General features: G+C 47.5%; 1 protein-coding gene across 2 annotated transcripts; it reads left to right on the top strand.

The window, feature by feature from the left end:
- Positions 1–3,471: 3,471 nt before the first annotated feature.
- RBM24 (RNA binding motif protein 24) lies at positions 3,472–15,995 on the top strand. Of its 2 annotated transcripts, XM_041771057.1 has the most exons (5): positions 3,494–3,667; positions 4,760–4,883; positions 5,049–5,138; positions 6,295–6,349; positions 13,047–15,995. In XM_041771057.1, the coding sequence occupies exons 1-5, from the start codon at positions 3,500–3,502 to the stop codon at positions 13,408–13,410; spliced, it is 801 nt and encodes a 266-aa protein (XP_041626991.1). In that variant the 5' UTR covers positions 3,494–3,499; the 3' UTR covers positions 13,411–15,995. The 2 variants fall into 2 exon arrangements, with proteins under 2 accessions (XP_041626992.1, XP_041626991.1); XM_041771058.1 differs by lacking the exon at positions 5,049–5,138 and having other exon boundaries at positions 3,472–3,667.
- Positions 15,996–17,137: the final 1,142 nt, after the last annotated feature.

Raw genomic sequence — 17,137 nt, 5'->3', positions numbered from 1 at the left:
TAGGAACCAAGGATTCAGGGCCATCCATATGTACTAATTTGGATATGACAAGCTTGGAACCTATTTATAACTTTTAAAGTATTTTACGGTTCTTTCTTTCCAAAGAAGTACACATCATATTGCACAAGGTCTGTGAATATACAAGCGTTCTTCTCTGCCAAAAGCAGCTGAGAAAGCAAAAGGATTACTCAAGTATTGTTTTTCAAACTTGACTTTGTAATGGGTAATTATACAGAAATATTTGGTACTTAATAACCTTGAAAGTTTGCCTTCAGGAAGGTTTTACGGCCCCAAGGCTACATGGTCTGATGGCTCAGGTTCACAAACCCACCAAGAATGGTTCTGGCCCTTGTAACTGTACCCACCTTTGCGCAGATGTAACACAAACCCCGAGGTCTAGAACGCCTCGCCCGCCCTAGCACAGAGCCTGCCTGTGGGGGGCGCTCCAGGGTTGGTCAGGCTGAACTGGGTAGGCATTAGGGCTTCTGTGTAAATCTGCTTCTGGAAAATAAGGAATATCTTTTCCTCTTTGTTCTCACTCAATCACATAACACCAGATGATTAGTAATGTTTTAATTATCTGTGGAGTTCAAAATCGGGAATATTCAGGCATCATTTCATATGGGATGAAACAAAGTTTCAAACCAGACTATCAAATATTTACTGGCTGGATGGAAAGAATAAAAGCACACCCGTCAGCGGGGCATGGGGTGCAGGGAGGGTGGCTGCATTATTTTCTCTGGGACCATGGCAGGGAAGCATCTTATTTCCAGAAGCCGAGTTCTATGACACGGCTATCCCAAGCTGGGATCAGAATTTCCTTGTAGATCTCACCACTTTACTTAGTGAACATCCAAGCTGCTGGCTACATTCCCAGACACCCTCCACCCGTGATATTATCACAGTCCCCTCCGGGGTGGGCTCCTCCTCCAGGTAGGAAGAGAGGTGAGACAGCCAAAGTCAGGCTTCTTCAGGCTTCTCTGCAAGTAGTTTCCATCTCACAGAAGTTTTCGCCTGAGCTTCATCTAAGTACAGTAATTCTTCGGTGACCCAGCAAGATGGATGTTGAATATTAAAAAACATGCCTCCTTTGTTTCATAGCCTGCTTTGTTTTTCTAAGTTTTAAAAATTACCTTTCATCATACCAGTACACAGAGTCCCTTTCAAACTTGTGCTTTGCTGAAGCAATGAAAAGAAGGTGCTATTTACAATTTCTGTTCCTGGCTCTCATATGCCTGTAAAATACCTTATTTTTCTTCAATAGGGTTTTTAAAACACTTTCCCCAAACCTTTAGGTTTCTTATTTCTCCCTATCACCGACTAGGGGTTCAAATTTAAAGAAACTCATGAGGCCAACTTCTTGCAGAAGGGAACAAGGTGAAAAGCACGAGGATATTTGCATTCCCCTTAGCTTGCAAATGCAATGTATCCCATCCTTCTGGGCTGACTGCAAAGGTGCCCTGGAAAGAGAAACACAAGTATGTGCTTCTCTAATAGGTTAACATACTGACCTGCTTTAAAGGAAATAAATGATGCAGCCCAGGGGCAATTAATGCATGGACTTCAGCAGACACTCCTGATGGAAATGACTTAAAAGCAAATCATGCTGCAACAGGGGTGGGTGGAATATTCTGCTCACATGAAATACCTTCATCCAAATCTCAAACATGACAAGGATTTTATGCTTAATTAAATGTACTCTTGATAAAAAGAAAAAAAAAAGAAGTTGCCAAGAGCCGATATTAAAAAATAAATACATCTGGGTTGCACTAAAGTCTGTATTTTTTTTTTTTTTTTTTACAAACGCTTTAAAGGTCTGCTGGTAGAAACGAGTGGTTACATAACAAGTCGATTTCAAAAATTACACCTTTTACAATTACAGTACATCCCAGTAAAAGAGTTGAGGTCAAGTCACCAAACATTCTTGCGATTCAAATGTTAGGAAATAGATTAATTCTTGGCTTCGGGAAGAAGAAGAAGAAGAAGAAAAAAGACTTATCATGAGAAATCTGTACCAATCTCCCCGAATAGTTAGAGAGGAGTAAGTCGGGAGGTAACACCAATTTGATGTGTAGCAGCTCAAGGACTAATGTGTGGTCCCCCGAACTAGAACGTGGTGTCTCGGCTTGGCTGCGGCCGCGAGCGGTTACAGCTAATGGTTTTCTCCAAGCGCACCCGAGCCCTGGACCTGTTCGCTGGTTGGTGTTTGTTATTGGTGGTTGTTTTGTTTTGTTTTGTTTTGCTTTGCTTCCTTCTGGCTCTGCCTCGCTGGTTTTCCCCAGCACTGGCTCTTGGGGGAGGGGGGGGCGAGGAAGGTTAGGGACCCTCCTTCCCCAGTCTCCGGAGCCCGAGCACCGACTGGGGCGGGCCGGCCCTCTGCGCGCGGGAGGGAGGGCCCCGGGCTCCCCTCGAGCCGCCCCGGGCCTCCCGGCCCCCAGCCCTGGAGTCGGGTCGCGGGCCCGGTCACCGCGGCCGAGCGCAGAGCTCGCGGCGTCGCTGTGCAGAGCTGCGCGCCCGGTGCCCGGGCCTCGGACGGGTTAGAGCAGGCGACGCCGAGAGCCAGCCCCGGCCCTGCCCGCCCTGCCCGGCCCTGCCCCGGCGCCCGCTCCGGAGCCCGAGCCCCGCGGCCCAGCGCCGCGCCGGCAGCGGAGCAGCTGTTCCCAACAGCTGGGGGGCGGCGGCGCCGGGCACCCCAGGTGCGGCCGCGGCCAATCGCAGGCGTCCGGCCCGCCCCCTCCCCAGCCGGGCGCCGACCCCCGGCCCGCGGGGGAAGGGAGCAGAGACGGGAGAGCCGTCCTCGCCACTTGTCTGCCAGCTTCCGCGGCGGGAGGGACGGAGCGCGAGCCCCAGCCCGAGCCCCAGCCCGAGCCCCAGCCCGAGCCCCAGCCCGAGCCCGAGCGGCGCGGAGTCCCCCACGCCCGGCCCCGCCGCCGCCGCCGCCGCGCCCCCGCCCGCCCCCGCGCCCGGACGCGCTCGCCGCCGACCCTACCCGCGCCCCACCCAACGCACCTACCTAATTTCCAAGAAGGAAAGGAAAAAAACAAAAAAAAAAAAAAGAAAGAAAGAAAGAAAGAAAAGAAAAAATCTACCTGCACTGCGCGCCCGCTCCTCCGCTCGAGGACACCCCCTCTGCTCCTTCTGGCCCCCGGCCGGGTGAGTGCGAACCGCCGCACATCCCCTAGACCCGGATCCTCACCGGACGATCCGGAGAATTTGTACCGTGACCGGCAGGGGGGGCGGGAGGAGAGAGCGGAGTCGAGCCTCGGGGGCTGCTGGCGACTTCGCAAGCCGCGCGCCCCGCGCCCCCGGCCGCCCCCGGCCGCTCGCCCCCGCCGCGCCGCCCCCGCCCCCGCCCCCGCCCCCGCCCCCGGGCTCGCCCTCGGCCCCCGGCGGCCGCGACAGGGTGCGGGAGACGCGGAGCCGGAGGAGGAGGCGCAGCCGCTGCCCGAGCCGCAGCCGCAGCCGCAGCCGGAGCCCGAGCCGCGGGGCGGGCGCGAAGATGCACACGACCCAGAAGGACACGACGTACACCAAGATCTTCGTCGGGGGGCTGCCCTACCACACCACCGACGCCAGCCTGCGCAAGTACTTCGAGGTCTTCGGCGAGATCGAGGAGGCGGTGGTCATCACCGACCGGCAGACCGGCAAGTCCCGGGGCTACGGATTTGTAAGTCGCGCGGCTGGGGCCGGGGTGAGGTCGGGGGGGGGGCGGCTGCGAGGCCGAGGCCCGCGGGGCCCGAGGCGCGGGGCGGCGGGGGCCTGGGGTCGGGGCGTGCGGCGGGGGGGCTGGGGGCGGCAGAGCGACGCGGGGACCCGCGGACGCGGGCGGCGCTGCCCCTTGCTCGCGGCGGAGCTCAAAGTTTGCGCGCGGCGGAGCGGGGCGGGGGGGCCGGCCGCTGCCTGGCGGGGCTGCGCGGGGACCCGACGCCCTGCGGTGCGGGGGGCCCGGCCCGCGCGGACGACCCCGGGCCGGATTTGCGGGCGCGCAGGGCTGAGGGAGGGGCCGCAGCCCCTCGGAGCCGCTCCCCGGGGCAGGCCGGGCGCTCAGCGCGCTGTTGCTTTGTAAAAATGCGTGTGCTCGGGCGTTCTGGCCGGGGCGGGGAGGGGACCCCCTCCCCCAGGAGGTCCGGGCTCTGCTCCTCGTGCCACCCCCCCCCCCACCTCCACACACACACATTTTTTTTTTTTAATTGCAAAGATGGATTCTTTAAAAAGATGATCCTGTGGCTCTTTGCTGAACTGAAAGAGAGCATATTAAGCCTCCTGGGGATTTAAGCGTGCAAATTCAGCTGCCGGAGAGCAGGGAGCTCCAGAGTAGGACAATAGCTATTGTCGTTAGGGAGTGCTTGCTGGAGGTTGGGAGCACCGGGCGGATGTGAGGCTGGACTTTCTTTAAAGCAAACAGCCCTCTTAGGCTGGGTAGGGACCTGGGGTGTGTGTGTTGGGGGGGGCGGGGGAGGGAGGATCAAGAGTTCCAAGACGGAATTCAGGCCTCCGACTCCCTGCTAGGCCCTACTAGCGCCCTGAAGACTTTGGGGGTGTGGGGAGGGGGGGTGTTTCTTTCTTCCTGTTTTCTTTTTTCCTCTTTTTTTTTTTTTTTTTTTTTGACGGGGGATCAAGGAGTAAGTTCCAGAAAAAAAAAAAAAGTTTAAGAACCCCCTTAGTTCTCTCATGAATGACTTCTCCAGTGTAATTTTTGGTTTCCTTCAGGGGTTGATTTAGAGATCTGTACGTATGTCTGTGTGTGTATGTTGCTAAGGTCACCATGGCTGACCGAGCTGCTGCCGAAAGAGCCTGCAAGGATCCGAACCCCATCATTGATGGCAGGAAGGCCAATGTGAACCTGGCATACTTGGGAGCAAAACCCAGGATCATGCAGCCAGGTGAGAGATGTTCCTCCTACCCCGTCATCCCCCAACTTGAGCCCCCCCCCTTCTAAACAGAATGAATCCCTGATTCAGACACATTGTAAATGTGGTTAGTAAAGTTGAATGGTGGCTGGTTATTCTACCAAGACATTAAATGAATGTTGTAACCGGCTCTTGCAGGACTTGAAATGTACCTATGTGCAAAAGTAGATCTTGGGGGTCTGGACAATTTGTACCCATCCAGACTTAGGCTTGACTCATCTGGCTCAGGTATGACATACAGTCAGTCTACTCTTTTATTTTCCAGTTTTTAACCACTTGTAGATAATTCACATGTGGACTGTGTGGGCCAAACGTGTCACCTCCGGTTGGTCATACTTCCCTAGGGTTGTCTCTCCTACCACCACTTGGCCCTGTGCTCAGAGCCGGTGATCCAACTTGAGCGCTGACCCAAGAGAAGCATGGGGGTAGGGGGGTGGGGTGTGGATGGTAAAGTAAAGCTTTACCATAAAAATCACAGACTATTAATAATTAAAGAAAATGGGGAGATTTCATGTATGCCCAGGCCCTCGTGTTAACAGAAAAAGAAACTGGCACCTAGAGATGGGAAATGTTTTACTCCAAAGTCATGTAGCTATTAGTTGTCAAAAGGGAGCAGGCCTTTGTGTGAAAATTTGACCTTCTGGGTTATTTACAACACTGCCCTTGGCATTAGCACAAATAATTAAGAGTTGACTGTTGAGCAAATGGCAATCTTTTTCTTGGGTAAGCAACTTTGTTAAGTCATGTACTCTTCACTCAAGTGTTTCCATCTGAAATTTTGGAAGGAGGTTGACACTTCCATCCAAATGGATTTACTAGGAAACTAGATTGTCAGGAAAATGAGGGCATGTGCCAATACCCATGAGTATTAAAAAACAAACAAAAAACTTGTATTTGTGTGTGTGTCTATCCAGAAAAGGAGACTTTTTGTGTGTGAATGTTTAATACCATAACCTGTAAAACCCATAATCTTCCAAAGCATTGTCCAGCATGTTCCAAATTACAAAGACTTTTTTAATAGATCGTGATTCAGAATTGCAGGCATACATGCGACATGTAACTTCATTATCAAGTCCTGTTGCTCCTGGTTTCAATCCACAAGAATTTTTCCCTGGTCTAATTTTCTAAGGTCTTATTGTAGGACTGGCTGTCAACTAAACTTTGTAGATAATTTTTAGTTTCCACCTGTAGCCGACTAAAATTTTTACTTGGGCCAATGATAACATTAGTAAAGAGAACTTTGCAATGTATATGTAATATTTTCTCTGAAGCATCCAAAGAAGGGTGATCATCTCTGAGTGAATGTTGTGATTGCATATTACATGTAGGAGTAATAAATGCTGAACAGTGCACAAACGGAGAATGTGGTATGTTTTATTGTTAGGTTTTGCCTTCGGTGTGCAACAACTTCATCCAGCCCTTATACAAAGACCTTTCGGGTAAGTCAATTCAGGCCCTCCTATGTTTTGATAGGTGTTATTTGTTAACATGCCTCTTTGTTATATACAGACAAGACCATCATGTCACAGAATGTTCCTTGTTATACATATTTATATATATATATATATATATATATTTGTTTGTACCTTTTTTGATGCTGATAATATAAATATTTTTAGATGAGTCAAGTTACTGACCAAGTATGCAGCCTCCAAACCAGACAAATTTTGAGCTTATGATTAACAAAACAAAACAAAAACAAAAATACCAGGTAGGACTTGTGTACGAGACGAGTATGTCCCAGCCCATGACTACTGTTCAACGTGACTCAATGTTATTTATCTCTTTCTAACCTGACAGGGCTCGTATACAGTTAAGCTAACTGATCAGAAGGATACGATGATAAGAGGTGGAATAGTTCTGTTTGGAATTAAACTCTGTAACCAGTAGACTCAGACACACAAGCTCAGATGGTGATTAACGATGCATGGATGTTGGTGTTGTTGTTTTATTTTTCACCATAGTGAATAGACCTCCGTGTGCTTTATTTTATTTATTACAGTAATGAAGTGGTGTTGATAGCTAAACTGTGTGCTTTTTACTTAATTGAAAAGAGCTGTAGTGAAAGTGTTTTTCTTTTCCTCGGGGAAGGGGCTCTTTGTGTTTTTGGTTTTGGTGGTGGTGTTGAGGAGTGTTGACTTTTGACTTTGCCATGGGAAGCAAAGGGCCTTTTTTTTTCTTGCTTTTAAGCTGTAGCCTGTAACTTCCACTTAACCACATTTTTGTAGTGAGTGCTAAATTGTGTGATTTCCCTCTGTGAGAATACAGATTCATTGCTTGCATGTCCTAAGTTTCTGTTTTACTGGGAATGGGATTCTTTCTTTTGCAATGTGTATCCACTTTTAGGCCTTCTGATTTAAAGGTTCAACAACACTCATCAGATTTCACTGACACTAGCCAGTTTTTTGAGTAGAGTAGCACTAACTTTCACCTTTCAGACCTAACTAGGGAGAACAGGCTGCTTGTACTTGTCTTCCCTCTGGGCTCTGTGATCACCAGCTTCCCTCCTCTGAGCTCCCTATCGTAAGTGGGAGATCCCCATCCCCTAACTTTATTCGGACCACTGTTTTGTGGTCTGCTTTGGCTGTATTCTATCTGAACAACATTGCTATAACTCTAGTATCAGAGGTTTCAGCTTCCTTTTTAAATATTCTAATTGTCCAAGAAGTGTTTTATCCTCAGCTATAGTTTCTTCTCTAGCTTAGCACCTACGCATCTACATGTGTAACCTGGAAGGTCAGATTCTAGATAGAGATAATAGAGATAGAGGTAGAGTTAGAATCTGCCTTGTGTGTCTCCAAGGATAGACCAGAAAAAGTAACAATCATTTGACTTGGAAGGGTCAAGTTATGTCTTCCATCAATACCTTCATGTAACCCTCCTCTTAACACTGGGATACTTCACCTTACCACCAACTCTTACTTTTTAAACCGTGCAAGAGTATTTTGTCCAATATGATTATAAAGGGCCTTTATATATCCATAGCTATTTATCAGTGCCCCATCCCAACCATCCTAGGTACCCACAACAGATAGTGTGGGCTGATGGGTCCAGCTACTTCTGCAGGTCCTCTCCTCATTGGTCTAGACCACATGTAAGGTGGGATAGGGAAGAGAACAGCCATCCTAAGAAGTGGCGATGAACTTAGTCATGATCTCACAATAACAGTCTTGAAATAGTTACACAGCTAAATCGATCAACAGGTCTTAGCCTGTGTTAATTTTTTTTCTGTGCTAAGTGGGTGAGACTGCAGTTGGGGAAGCAAAACTAACACAAACCAATCAAGAACTATTAGTGGCTAAAACACTTGGTGTTAAGGGCAAAAGAAAACACGTGACAAAAAAAAAAAAAGAAAGAAAGAAAACACGTGAATAGCACGAAAACAGGTGAATTGGAGAGGTTGGGCCAGGCTCCGTGGGTCCTTAACTAGTCTTGGACCAGTGGGGCATATCCTGGACAGGTAGGAGGAAGGGACATGCCTGGGGACTATAGGATGAGGTGAGCATAAGCAAAGGCCAGAGAAAAGATTTAGTGCACAGAGAAGCCAGACTGTTTATGGAGGATACTGAGAGCTAGACATAGAACTCTGGACTGGCTGTGGTAGTCTGCATCGGTCCTTGAGAAAGAAAGCACAAGGAAGATAAGAACCAGAATAAAATGTAGTCTGCATGGATCCTTGAGAAAGAAAGTAGCACAAGGAAAATAAGAACCAGAATAAAATGTCCTGTGGAAACTTTAAATCAAGCATGCTTTGATAGTAACCTTTAGTCATTCATCCCTGCAAATATTGAGCTGTCTTTATAAAGGATGGTGATTATTATTGCTTGCATAGTTGTTTGAACTTGAGATTCTTATTAGAAATAGATAGCATTCCAGGTGGACCAAGTGAGCCTTCTCTTTTCTTTTTTAAGGGGTCCTTAACACTGCTCTGATTCCCAGAGTCTGTACATAACAAATCACACCTGGTCATCCTCAATTCTGTTGGGATGCCACACATTCTTATTTTAGGCCTGGAAAGAAGCTTGAGAATTTTTAATCTTACTTGACTTGCTTGAAATTCTAGTAACTGAACTTTTTTTTTTTTTTAATGTGGTCCTGAAATGACCCCCAGATTACTCTGGGCTTTTCAAGCCAAAATCTTGCCTTGAAGGAACTTTTGATGTCACACAGTGGGCAGATGTATAGAAACTTGTGTATTTGCTAAACAATGTCTTATAAATACTTTGTTTGCAAGAAGCATCTCCTTATTGAAACCTGAGAGAGGAAAGACTGTGCATCTGTGAGTAGAAAATTTTAGGCTGGTTTAGGTCAAGTTGAAATACTCTTAAACATTTACTCACTCTGCCTTTAAAAAGTGCTCAGTTTTATGCTAGTTGGGTTAGCACTGTACTAGATCCTATACTGGCCACTAGGAGGGAGCAGGAGGGGCAGTAGCATTAAGTGAACATCTGCTGCATGTCTGGTAATAATAAGAGATTTACATAAATCATGTAATTCCCACAATACTTATTGGATGCAGGCTGTTTATGTCAGCCTGTGAATGTCCTTTCCATGGGTGAAAAAAACCTGAGATACAGAGAGGTTAATTAACTTGCCACAGAGCTAGTAAGTCCTAGAGTCTGGTTCCAGGACCTCAAAAGCCATGTTCTTTCCTCTGTGTCAAGTGATAGCCAAAAAGACACAACTCTATTCTCTCTGGTAGTCTAGTAAGAAAACTGAGAAGCCCCCAGAAGGGTTGTGGCTTAAGACTGGGAGGAGAGACATCAGGTTCGTGGGACCCAAGAAGTCTTCATGAAAGAGGTCAAAGTTGACCTAGATTTTAAAGGATGGTGGAGGATAAAGTACTTTCGTACTGAGTGCCTACTTTATTCATCATCTCAGACTCTGTGCATAGATAATGTTATTTAATGCACAACAATTCAGGGTTGGAAATAGTAGATTCTTTTCAGATGTGAGAAATGTGAGACAGAAAGTGAAGCAAATTCCTGAAGGCTCTATACATAGTGAGTGCTAGAGCTAGGGCGGATAGGATTTGGATTTCAACAGGTAGAGATGGAATGAGGATTGGTGTCCCTGGCAAAGGGATGGCATGAGCAAAGGTGAGAATCTAGAAATGTGTGCCTTGTCCAGGGAGGATTGAGGAGTCCAGCTGACCCAGGTTCAAGGAAAGGTGGAAAGAAATACTGAAAGAAATGTTTTGGAGCCCAAAGCATAAAAAGCCCAGCATGCTGAAGTTTAAGAAATTTGCACTTAGTTTGGCATGTTAGGGGCCACAGGTTACTATGAACAAGTGAATGAAATGAAGACTTTGCCAGCAGTCTGGTGATAGACTGGGAGAGGAAACCAGTTAGGAGGTCAAAAGTCACAAACAGATGTCAGAGGGACCTAAAAAAGAAAAGTATGGTCAGTTTTCTTTGAAAAATGCCCAAGGTATCTGGCTTGTTCTTGTGTTTTTGTAACTGCTAGGTGCACACCCTGTGTGACTGATTGAGGGAAGGGATACTGGTAGGTAGCTGACGGGAGGAGAGAGTCCCAGATTGCCTTCACGGGCTCCTTAAACTAGTAAAAGACCTCCTAATGCAAGCATTGCTTCAGAAGGGCCCCCCCCCCTTAGCCTTTGGTCCTTTCCTGCTGTCCTTCCTGAACGGAGGCATTTGAGGCTCTCCATGGGCTTCTGGGCTCTCCTTTCCCTAAGCCCCTAACGATTCTAGGGTTTCATTTGCCTTCCAAACGTATTCCTAACCCTTGCCAGACTTCATGTAGGATTCTGATATGCCAGGGAACACTCCACTCTCATTGGCTGGCATTATCAAATGAAAACTATTAATGTAAAATCAGTGTGGAGACAAGCGTCCTGTAAGCAACACTGCCTATCTTTTAGTGCATTCTTCACACACACACACACACACACACACACACCACACACACACACACACACACACAATTTTATCCTGCCTTTTTTTTTTTTGTAGGCCACACTGATTGTTGGTTACTAGCCTTCATTCAAAGACACAGACCTGGTAACCATCACATTGTCCTTCGAGCTTTGGGAGTACAGGGGTTAATGTCTCAGTATCAGTGAGATTCATACTGGCTGGACTTCGCTGCTGATAGATGTTTTACTTTGGCCTTATAAAGACATTTTACCCGCTGGAAACCCTTGTGGCACGACAGAATCAAAAATAGCCCTGCTGCAGCCCCTGCTGTCTATCACCACATGTAAACTGGCATGAGTGTAGGCTCTCTTAACCATGTCTGCACACTGTGGACACGGCGGCCTCTGGGGACAGGGTTTCATAAAGCCACACCTGTTGCTGTGATTGAGTCAGTCACCTGACCTACAGAAAAGTTTGGAATATGTGCATGACCAGTGCATCTGGTTTCTGACAAGCAATTAAGAACATGTCTAAGTGTCCTCAAAAACACTTGATGACGTCTTTTCTCCTGGCACTGGGAAAGATCTACAAGTCTAGTAAAATTGAGTGTATTTTTATCATTCGGGTCAAAGTTCACAACCCTCTGATAAATTCATCTTTTCCATGGATGTTCGTTAATAAGTACTTTCAGTAGAACCCTGAGAAGGCAAAGCAAGAGCTATGTTTTCGGAAATCTCTATGTGAAGTTTTCGGTTTGGAGTTCTTTAAAATTCTTTAAAGTAAAGATCGTTACTGGTTGTTTGTACTTCCTGGAAGTCAGCTTTGCCAACAACCAGATGGCATTATCGTGTCATATTTTTAGGAATATAGGGGATTCTGATGGAGATTGCTTTAAAGAAAGATGAAAATAAATCAGATATTCATGGTAGCATTTGAAAGGGGCAGTAATGAATCGCAAGAGAACTGAAATGCATGGGTTTCTTGAAAAAAAATACCTCTTGTGATTTATTTTTTTTTAACAAAATTAACTTGTTAGGTCATTGCAGTGTCTTGTATGTGATTTCTGAATGTATAATTTGTAAAGATACTTGATTTTGTTTCTTGAACTTTTACAGGGTAATGCATAATACAATTGCTGTGTATCAAATAGTTTTGAGTAGGGCAGATTTAAAACAAAAGTGCTAATCTAACTTGTTGATTTAGAGGATAAAACAAGAGTTAGTATTTGTGCAAAAAAAAATGTTTCCTTATTTTGTTATGTAAACCTTTTAAGTTTATATGCATTTTAGAAATATTCCTATTCCTACCTTTTCCGTCAACCTCATCATTTCCCCAAAACCCCTTCTGTCTGTCTTGCATAGAGATAACCAGGCTGGCTGACCTTCAGGTGCCTGATAGTCAAAACAGGTTTGGTTGACCCTTGTGTCCTTACGAGTTTTATGGAGAGAAAGAAAGAAAGAAAGGCAAAAAGCGTGCTGCACATCTCTTTGGGAATCACTGCCATGAATGTTAATAGCATTTCTGTAGCTTCCCACAACAGCCTCTTGTGATAGAGTGAGCTGCACTACAGTTCGTTTGAGAAGTGTGATTCTGCTGTGTTTACCACACTTGTGAACTTTTAAACTCTTTTTTTTTCTTTTGTCGCCTGCTTCTTTTTTATCATTATTTTTTAATAAGGGTGACTGAGGTTGCAGAGAGATTAATGTGTGCTGAGTCTGCATAGCAATTTCAAGTAGGGTTGCCATGATAATAAACCTACAGATTCTGTGGAAATTCAGTCTTGCGAAATCGCCCCCCCACCCGCCCACCCACCCACGGAATTGAACGATCACGGATTACCTCTTGAGCCCTATTATCCGCACAGCTGAGAATCACTCTCTCTGCTGCACAGTTCTGTGGCATGAGCTCATTACAAAATTTTGCAAAGTCTCCATCAATTCAGCATGTGCATTCGGTGCCTCTCCCGCGCACAGCGCCTCTTGCACTTGAATTTCTTCGCCTAGCTGGTGCGGAAAGCCTCGGACCGGCTGCCTCGAGACGCACAGGCAGCGTCCGGCGGGGAGGGGCGCCCCGCACTGCGGGCTCCGCGACCGCGGCTACCGCCCGGGCCCCGCGAGCCACGCGCTGGCCGGGAGAGATATTGTGGCAACCCTACGCTCGTAACCACCACTAAATTCGAGTCTGTGTCCTCTCTCGGCACGAGCGGCGCGGCGCCCCGGCGGGCGGCGCCTGACCCGCGTGCCCGCCTCTCGCCCTCCAGGATCCCCGCCCACTACGTGTACCCGCAGGCGTTCGTGCAGCCCGGCGTGGTCATCCCGCACGTGCAGCCCGCCGCCGCCGCCGCCTCCACCGCGCCGTACATCGACTACACCGGCGCCGCCTACGCCCAGTACTCGGCCGCCGCCGCCGCCGCCGCCGCCGCCGCCGCCTACGACCAGTACCCGTACGCCGCCTCGCCCGCCGCCGCCGGCTACGTCACCGCGGGGGGCTACGGCTACGCCGTGCAGCAGCCAATCACCGCCGCCGCCCCCGGGACGGCCGCCGCCGCCGCCGCCGCCGCGGCCGCCGCCGCCGCCTTCGGCCAGTACCAGCCGCAGCAGCTGCCGACCGAGCGCATGCAGTAGGCGCCCGGGGCCCGGAGCCGCCGCCGCCGCCGCCCGCGCCCGCCCCCCCGCCCCCTCCCCTTCCCCTTCTCCGCCCCCCTCCACCTGCTCGCCGTGCGGTAGGCGGCCGGGGGGGCGGGGTCCGGGATGCCCGTGCCCCCTCCCCCCTCCCCTTCTCCTCCGCCCCCCTCCACCTGCCCGCCGTGCGGTAGGCGGCCAGCGGGTCGGGGTCCGGAGCCGCCCTTGCCCCTCCCCCCTCCCTCCCCGTCTCCTCCGCCCCCCCCCCCCCCGCCTGCCCGCTGTGCAGTAGGCGGCCAGGGGGTCCGGAGCTGCCCTTGCCCCTCCCCCTCTCCCCTTCTCCTCCCCCCCACCTGCCTGCTGCGCAGTAGGCGGCCAGGGGGTGGGAGTGGGGGGGGCCGGGGCTGCCCTAACCCTTCCTCCCGTCTCCCCTTCTCCTCCCCTCTCTTCTCTCCCCCCTCCCCTTCTCCTCCCCCTCCTACCCCCTCACCCCCTCTTCTCCTCCCAACCCCCCCCCCCCCGCCCACCTACCCGCTGTGCTGTAGGCGGCCAGGGGGTCGAGTCCGGAGCCGCCCTGACCCCTCCCCCTCCCTCCTCCCCCTTCCCCTACCCCCCCCCCCATGCACCTGCCCGCCCTTCAGTTGGCGGCCAGGGGGTCCGGGGCCAGAGCTGCCCTTACCCCTCCCCCCGTTCTTCCCTCTCCCCCCTTCCCTCTCCTCCCCTCCCCCCCCCACACACCTGCCCGCTGTGCAGTAGGTAAGGTGAGCGCACCTCGACTTCACAGCTTTAAGGAGGAAAAAAAACCAACAGAAACAAATACACAAAACCAACAACAACAAAAAAGCTATGCTATCTTCACGCAGAATCCTTCTTCTTATGTTTTTTTATACTCCAGTAGTGTCGTAGATGAAAGCAGCTAGAGAGAGAGAGAGGGGAGGGAGAGAGAGGAGGAGGAGGGGGCAGTGGACGCAGTTTTGGAAATCGATCCCAAAGAGCCCGAAGCAAAGCAAAAGTGGGGGGGGGACCCGGTGGAACTTCACTTTTATAATGGGGTTTTTATTTGTGCTCTTTTTATAGTATCAGGGAAGCAAACTGCCTTTTACAAGTTAGGAAATGCTGTTTGAAGCTAGTCGAACCAGGGGATACAGAGTGAGCAATATGTAGCTTGAATTACCTTAAAAAGATTTTTTTAGAAACAAAAAAAAACATACACACACACACAATGGTGAGAGCTTACTGATTGTCATGTTTAGCAGTCACTATGGCTTCTAGAACTTTTTCAGGTAAGAAGAGAACGTTCTTACTCTCTCAAAAAAAAAAAAAGGGCATCGAACAATCAACCTGGGAGCGTGGCAGTGGGTGAAATGGTGGACAGGCACCAAAGCGATTTTCTCATCTATCCTGTGGATGAGCGGGACTGTGGGACAAGTGATGTGGAATTAATGGGTGCAGCAGCTGTACAGACAATCAATAACACACACAGTTCTGGAAAGAACACATCACTTGTGCTTGTTTGATGAGCTTGTCACATTCTAATCCCTCTCCCCATCCTGTTTCAATTTTGGGAAACTTGTATCTGCTGGTGTCAGCAGTTCTGATTCTGAAATAGGATCAGGCTTTTACTACAACAGCCTTCTCTTTATTTATTGTGTTGACTCGTGGCTTAACAATGAAAGGCAGGCAAAGTTTGCAGACGCTAAACCCTTAAGAACTGTCTTAAGGACATTTACTTCCCCCCCTTCCTCCCCCCTTTTAAAATAATTTTACACTTTTTAGTATCTATTTCAGAGTCCTATTTAAGACTATTTATTAGTGAACACAGGACACGAGACAACAAGGTGACCGGGATGACAGTTCTGCAAAGGTTAACGATAACGTGGTTTATACTGTGCCTTAATAGTAATGCTATTTAAGATATTTATTTTTTAAGTTTTACTATGCTGCACTCTAAAGAAAGGAACTTTAGATGTGACACTGTAAAATTATGTATTCATCTCATGGCATAAATTATTTAGTAGGTCTAGATGTAGCATATTAAATATTAACCTATCCAACGAAAGATGTTGACTTGGATTTATTTAAATTCATATGTGCACTGTATAAGAGAGTACTCTTACATTAACACATTTTAATTTATTTTAGTTTTCAGGTTTTTTTTTTTTAAACGAGAGATATTGCTAGTTTCATGCTTCCTTCTCTGAGTTTTTGCTCGTGTAGATCTCATTTATTGGTACTTCGTTAGTTTAACACTATTCTTATGTAGTTTATGTAGTTTTAAAATGCTGCTTTACTTTTTTCTTCTGAAACTGCAATATTTGCAATTTTTATTCTTAAACTAAATTGAATACTATTTTACACTGTATTGGATTTTTATACTTGAACAATTTCATACAAGGGAAGACAGGTTAGCATTTTTATGGACTTTCTCCATTATCACTGGATTTACTTTTAAGTATTCCCATACTAGACAGTGTTATGTAATGTAGACATGACTCTCCTGTGCAAATTATTTATTCATTGTGTATATTGCTTTATAACATTTCAGATCTTCTAATCTATTCACTTGTATTAAATATAATTTTTAAAAACTTCTGTTGCATTGATTGTTTCTAATTTTATCATAAGGGTAGAACAACTTCTCCTTTTAACTAGCATGAATTGCCGTGGTTTACCTGTAACACTTTTGGTGAGGAGAAAGCTCTCCAGATGCCCTGTTCTTACACCTTTAAGTAAATTTCATTAACTCAGCATCTATCTTAATGTTCAGTGAATGATATAGGTCCTCTCCCCCAACAGTGAATCCTAAAGACTATTCATGTCACTGAAAATTGCTTTAACTAAACAAAGGTCGCTCAAAAGAGTGGGCTGCAGAGGGGGCCAGTCCATCCGAAGCTGCAGTAGAGTAAACTGAGATTCGGTGTTAGAATCTCCCACTATTTAGCAGTATGAATGGAGTAGGTTGCTTTTTTGCAATCCACTTTGAGGATGGGTTTTCATTGATTTCTATAATATTGGGACAATAATACTGGTGTCACATGGTTATTTAGATATTAAATGCAGTGTATCAACCACTTGGGCCAAAGCCAAACGTATAGTAAGCTCTAGATAAGTGATCATTTGTAGTACTTGTAATACCCTACAAAAGTTAGAAAAGTTGGGCAGGCGGGGTGGCTCAGTGGTTTAGCACCGCCTTCAGCCCAGGGTGTGATCCTAGAGACCTGGGATCCAGTCCACAGTTAACCAAAAAGGAAGTCACCTTTTAAATTTTTATGGACACCGTTGTGACACATCTAATAATGTCTGTATTAGAACATCAAATTCATTTTGATGGCAAAATTCATCTGGCTGGCATACTGATTGTCTTAAAGTGTGTATATTATGTTAATTATGGAATGAATTGTCGGTCGGTCTCTTGGCCTTCGTATTTACCAAACCCATGATCTTCTATGGAACTCCGTTCCTTGACAAAAATTATGAGCAGCAGAAAGTTGTGCTAACAGATCCTGTCACACTTTCTACTTTATGATAACCAGTATCCTGGAGCCCTCACAATCTCAAATTTTAATTGCCTCTAATTTCCCAAAGAAAAATAGAGACCAGATTCCATCAAAATCCTAGAGGAGAACACAGGCAACACCCTTTTTGAACTTGGCCACAGTAACTTCTTGCAAGATACATCCACGAAGGCAAAAGAAACAAAAGCAAAAATGAACTATTGGGACTTCATCAA

The sequence above is a fragment of the Vulpes lagopus genome, chromosome 10 (assembly GCF_018345385.1).
Source record: "Vulpes lagopus strain Blue_001 chromosome 10, ASM1834538v1, whole genome shotgun sequence".
NCBI lineage: Eukaryota > Metazoa > Chordata > Mammalia > Carnivora > Canidae > Vulpes > Vulpes lagopus.
This window is presented reverse-complemented; position numbering and strand designations above follow the sequence as displayed.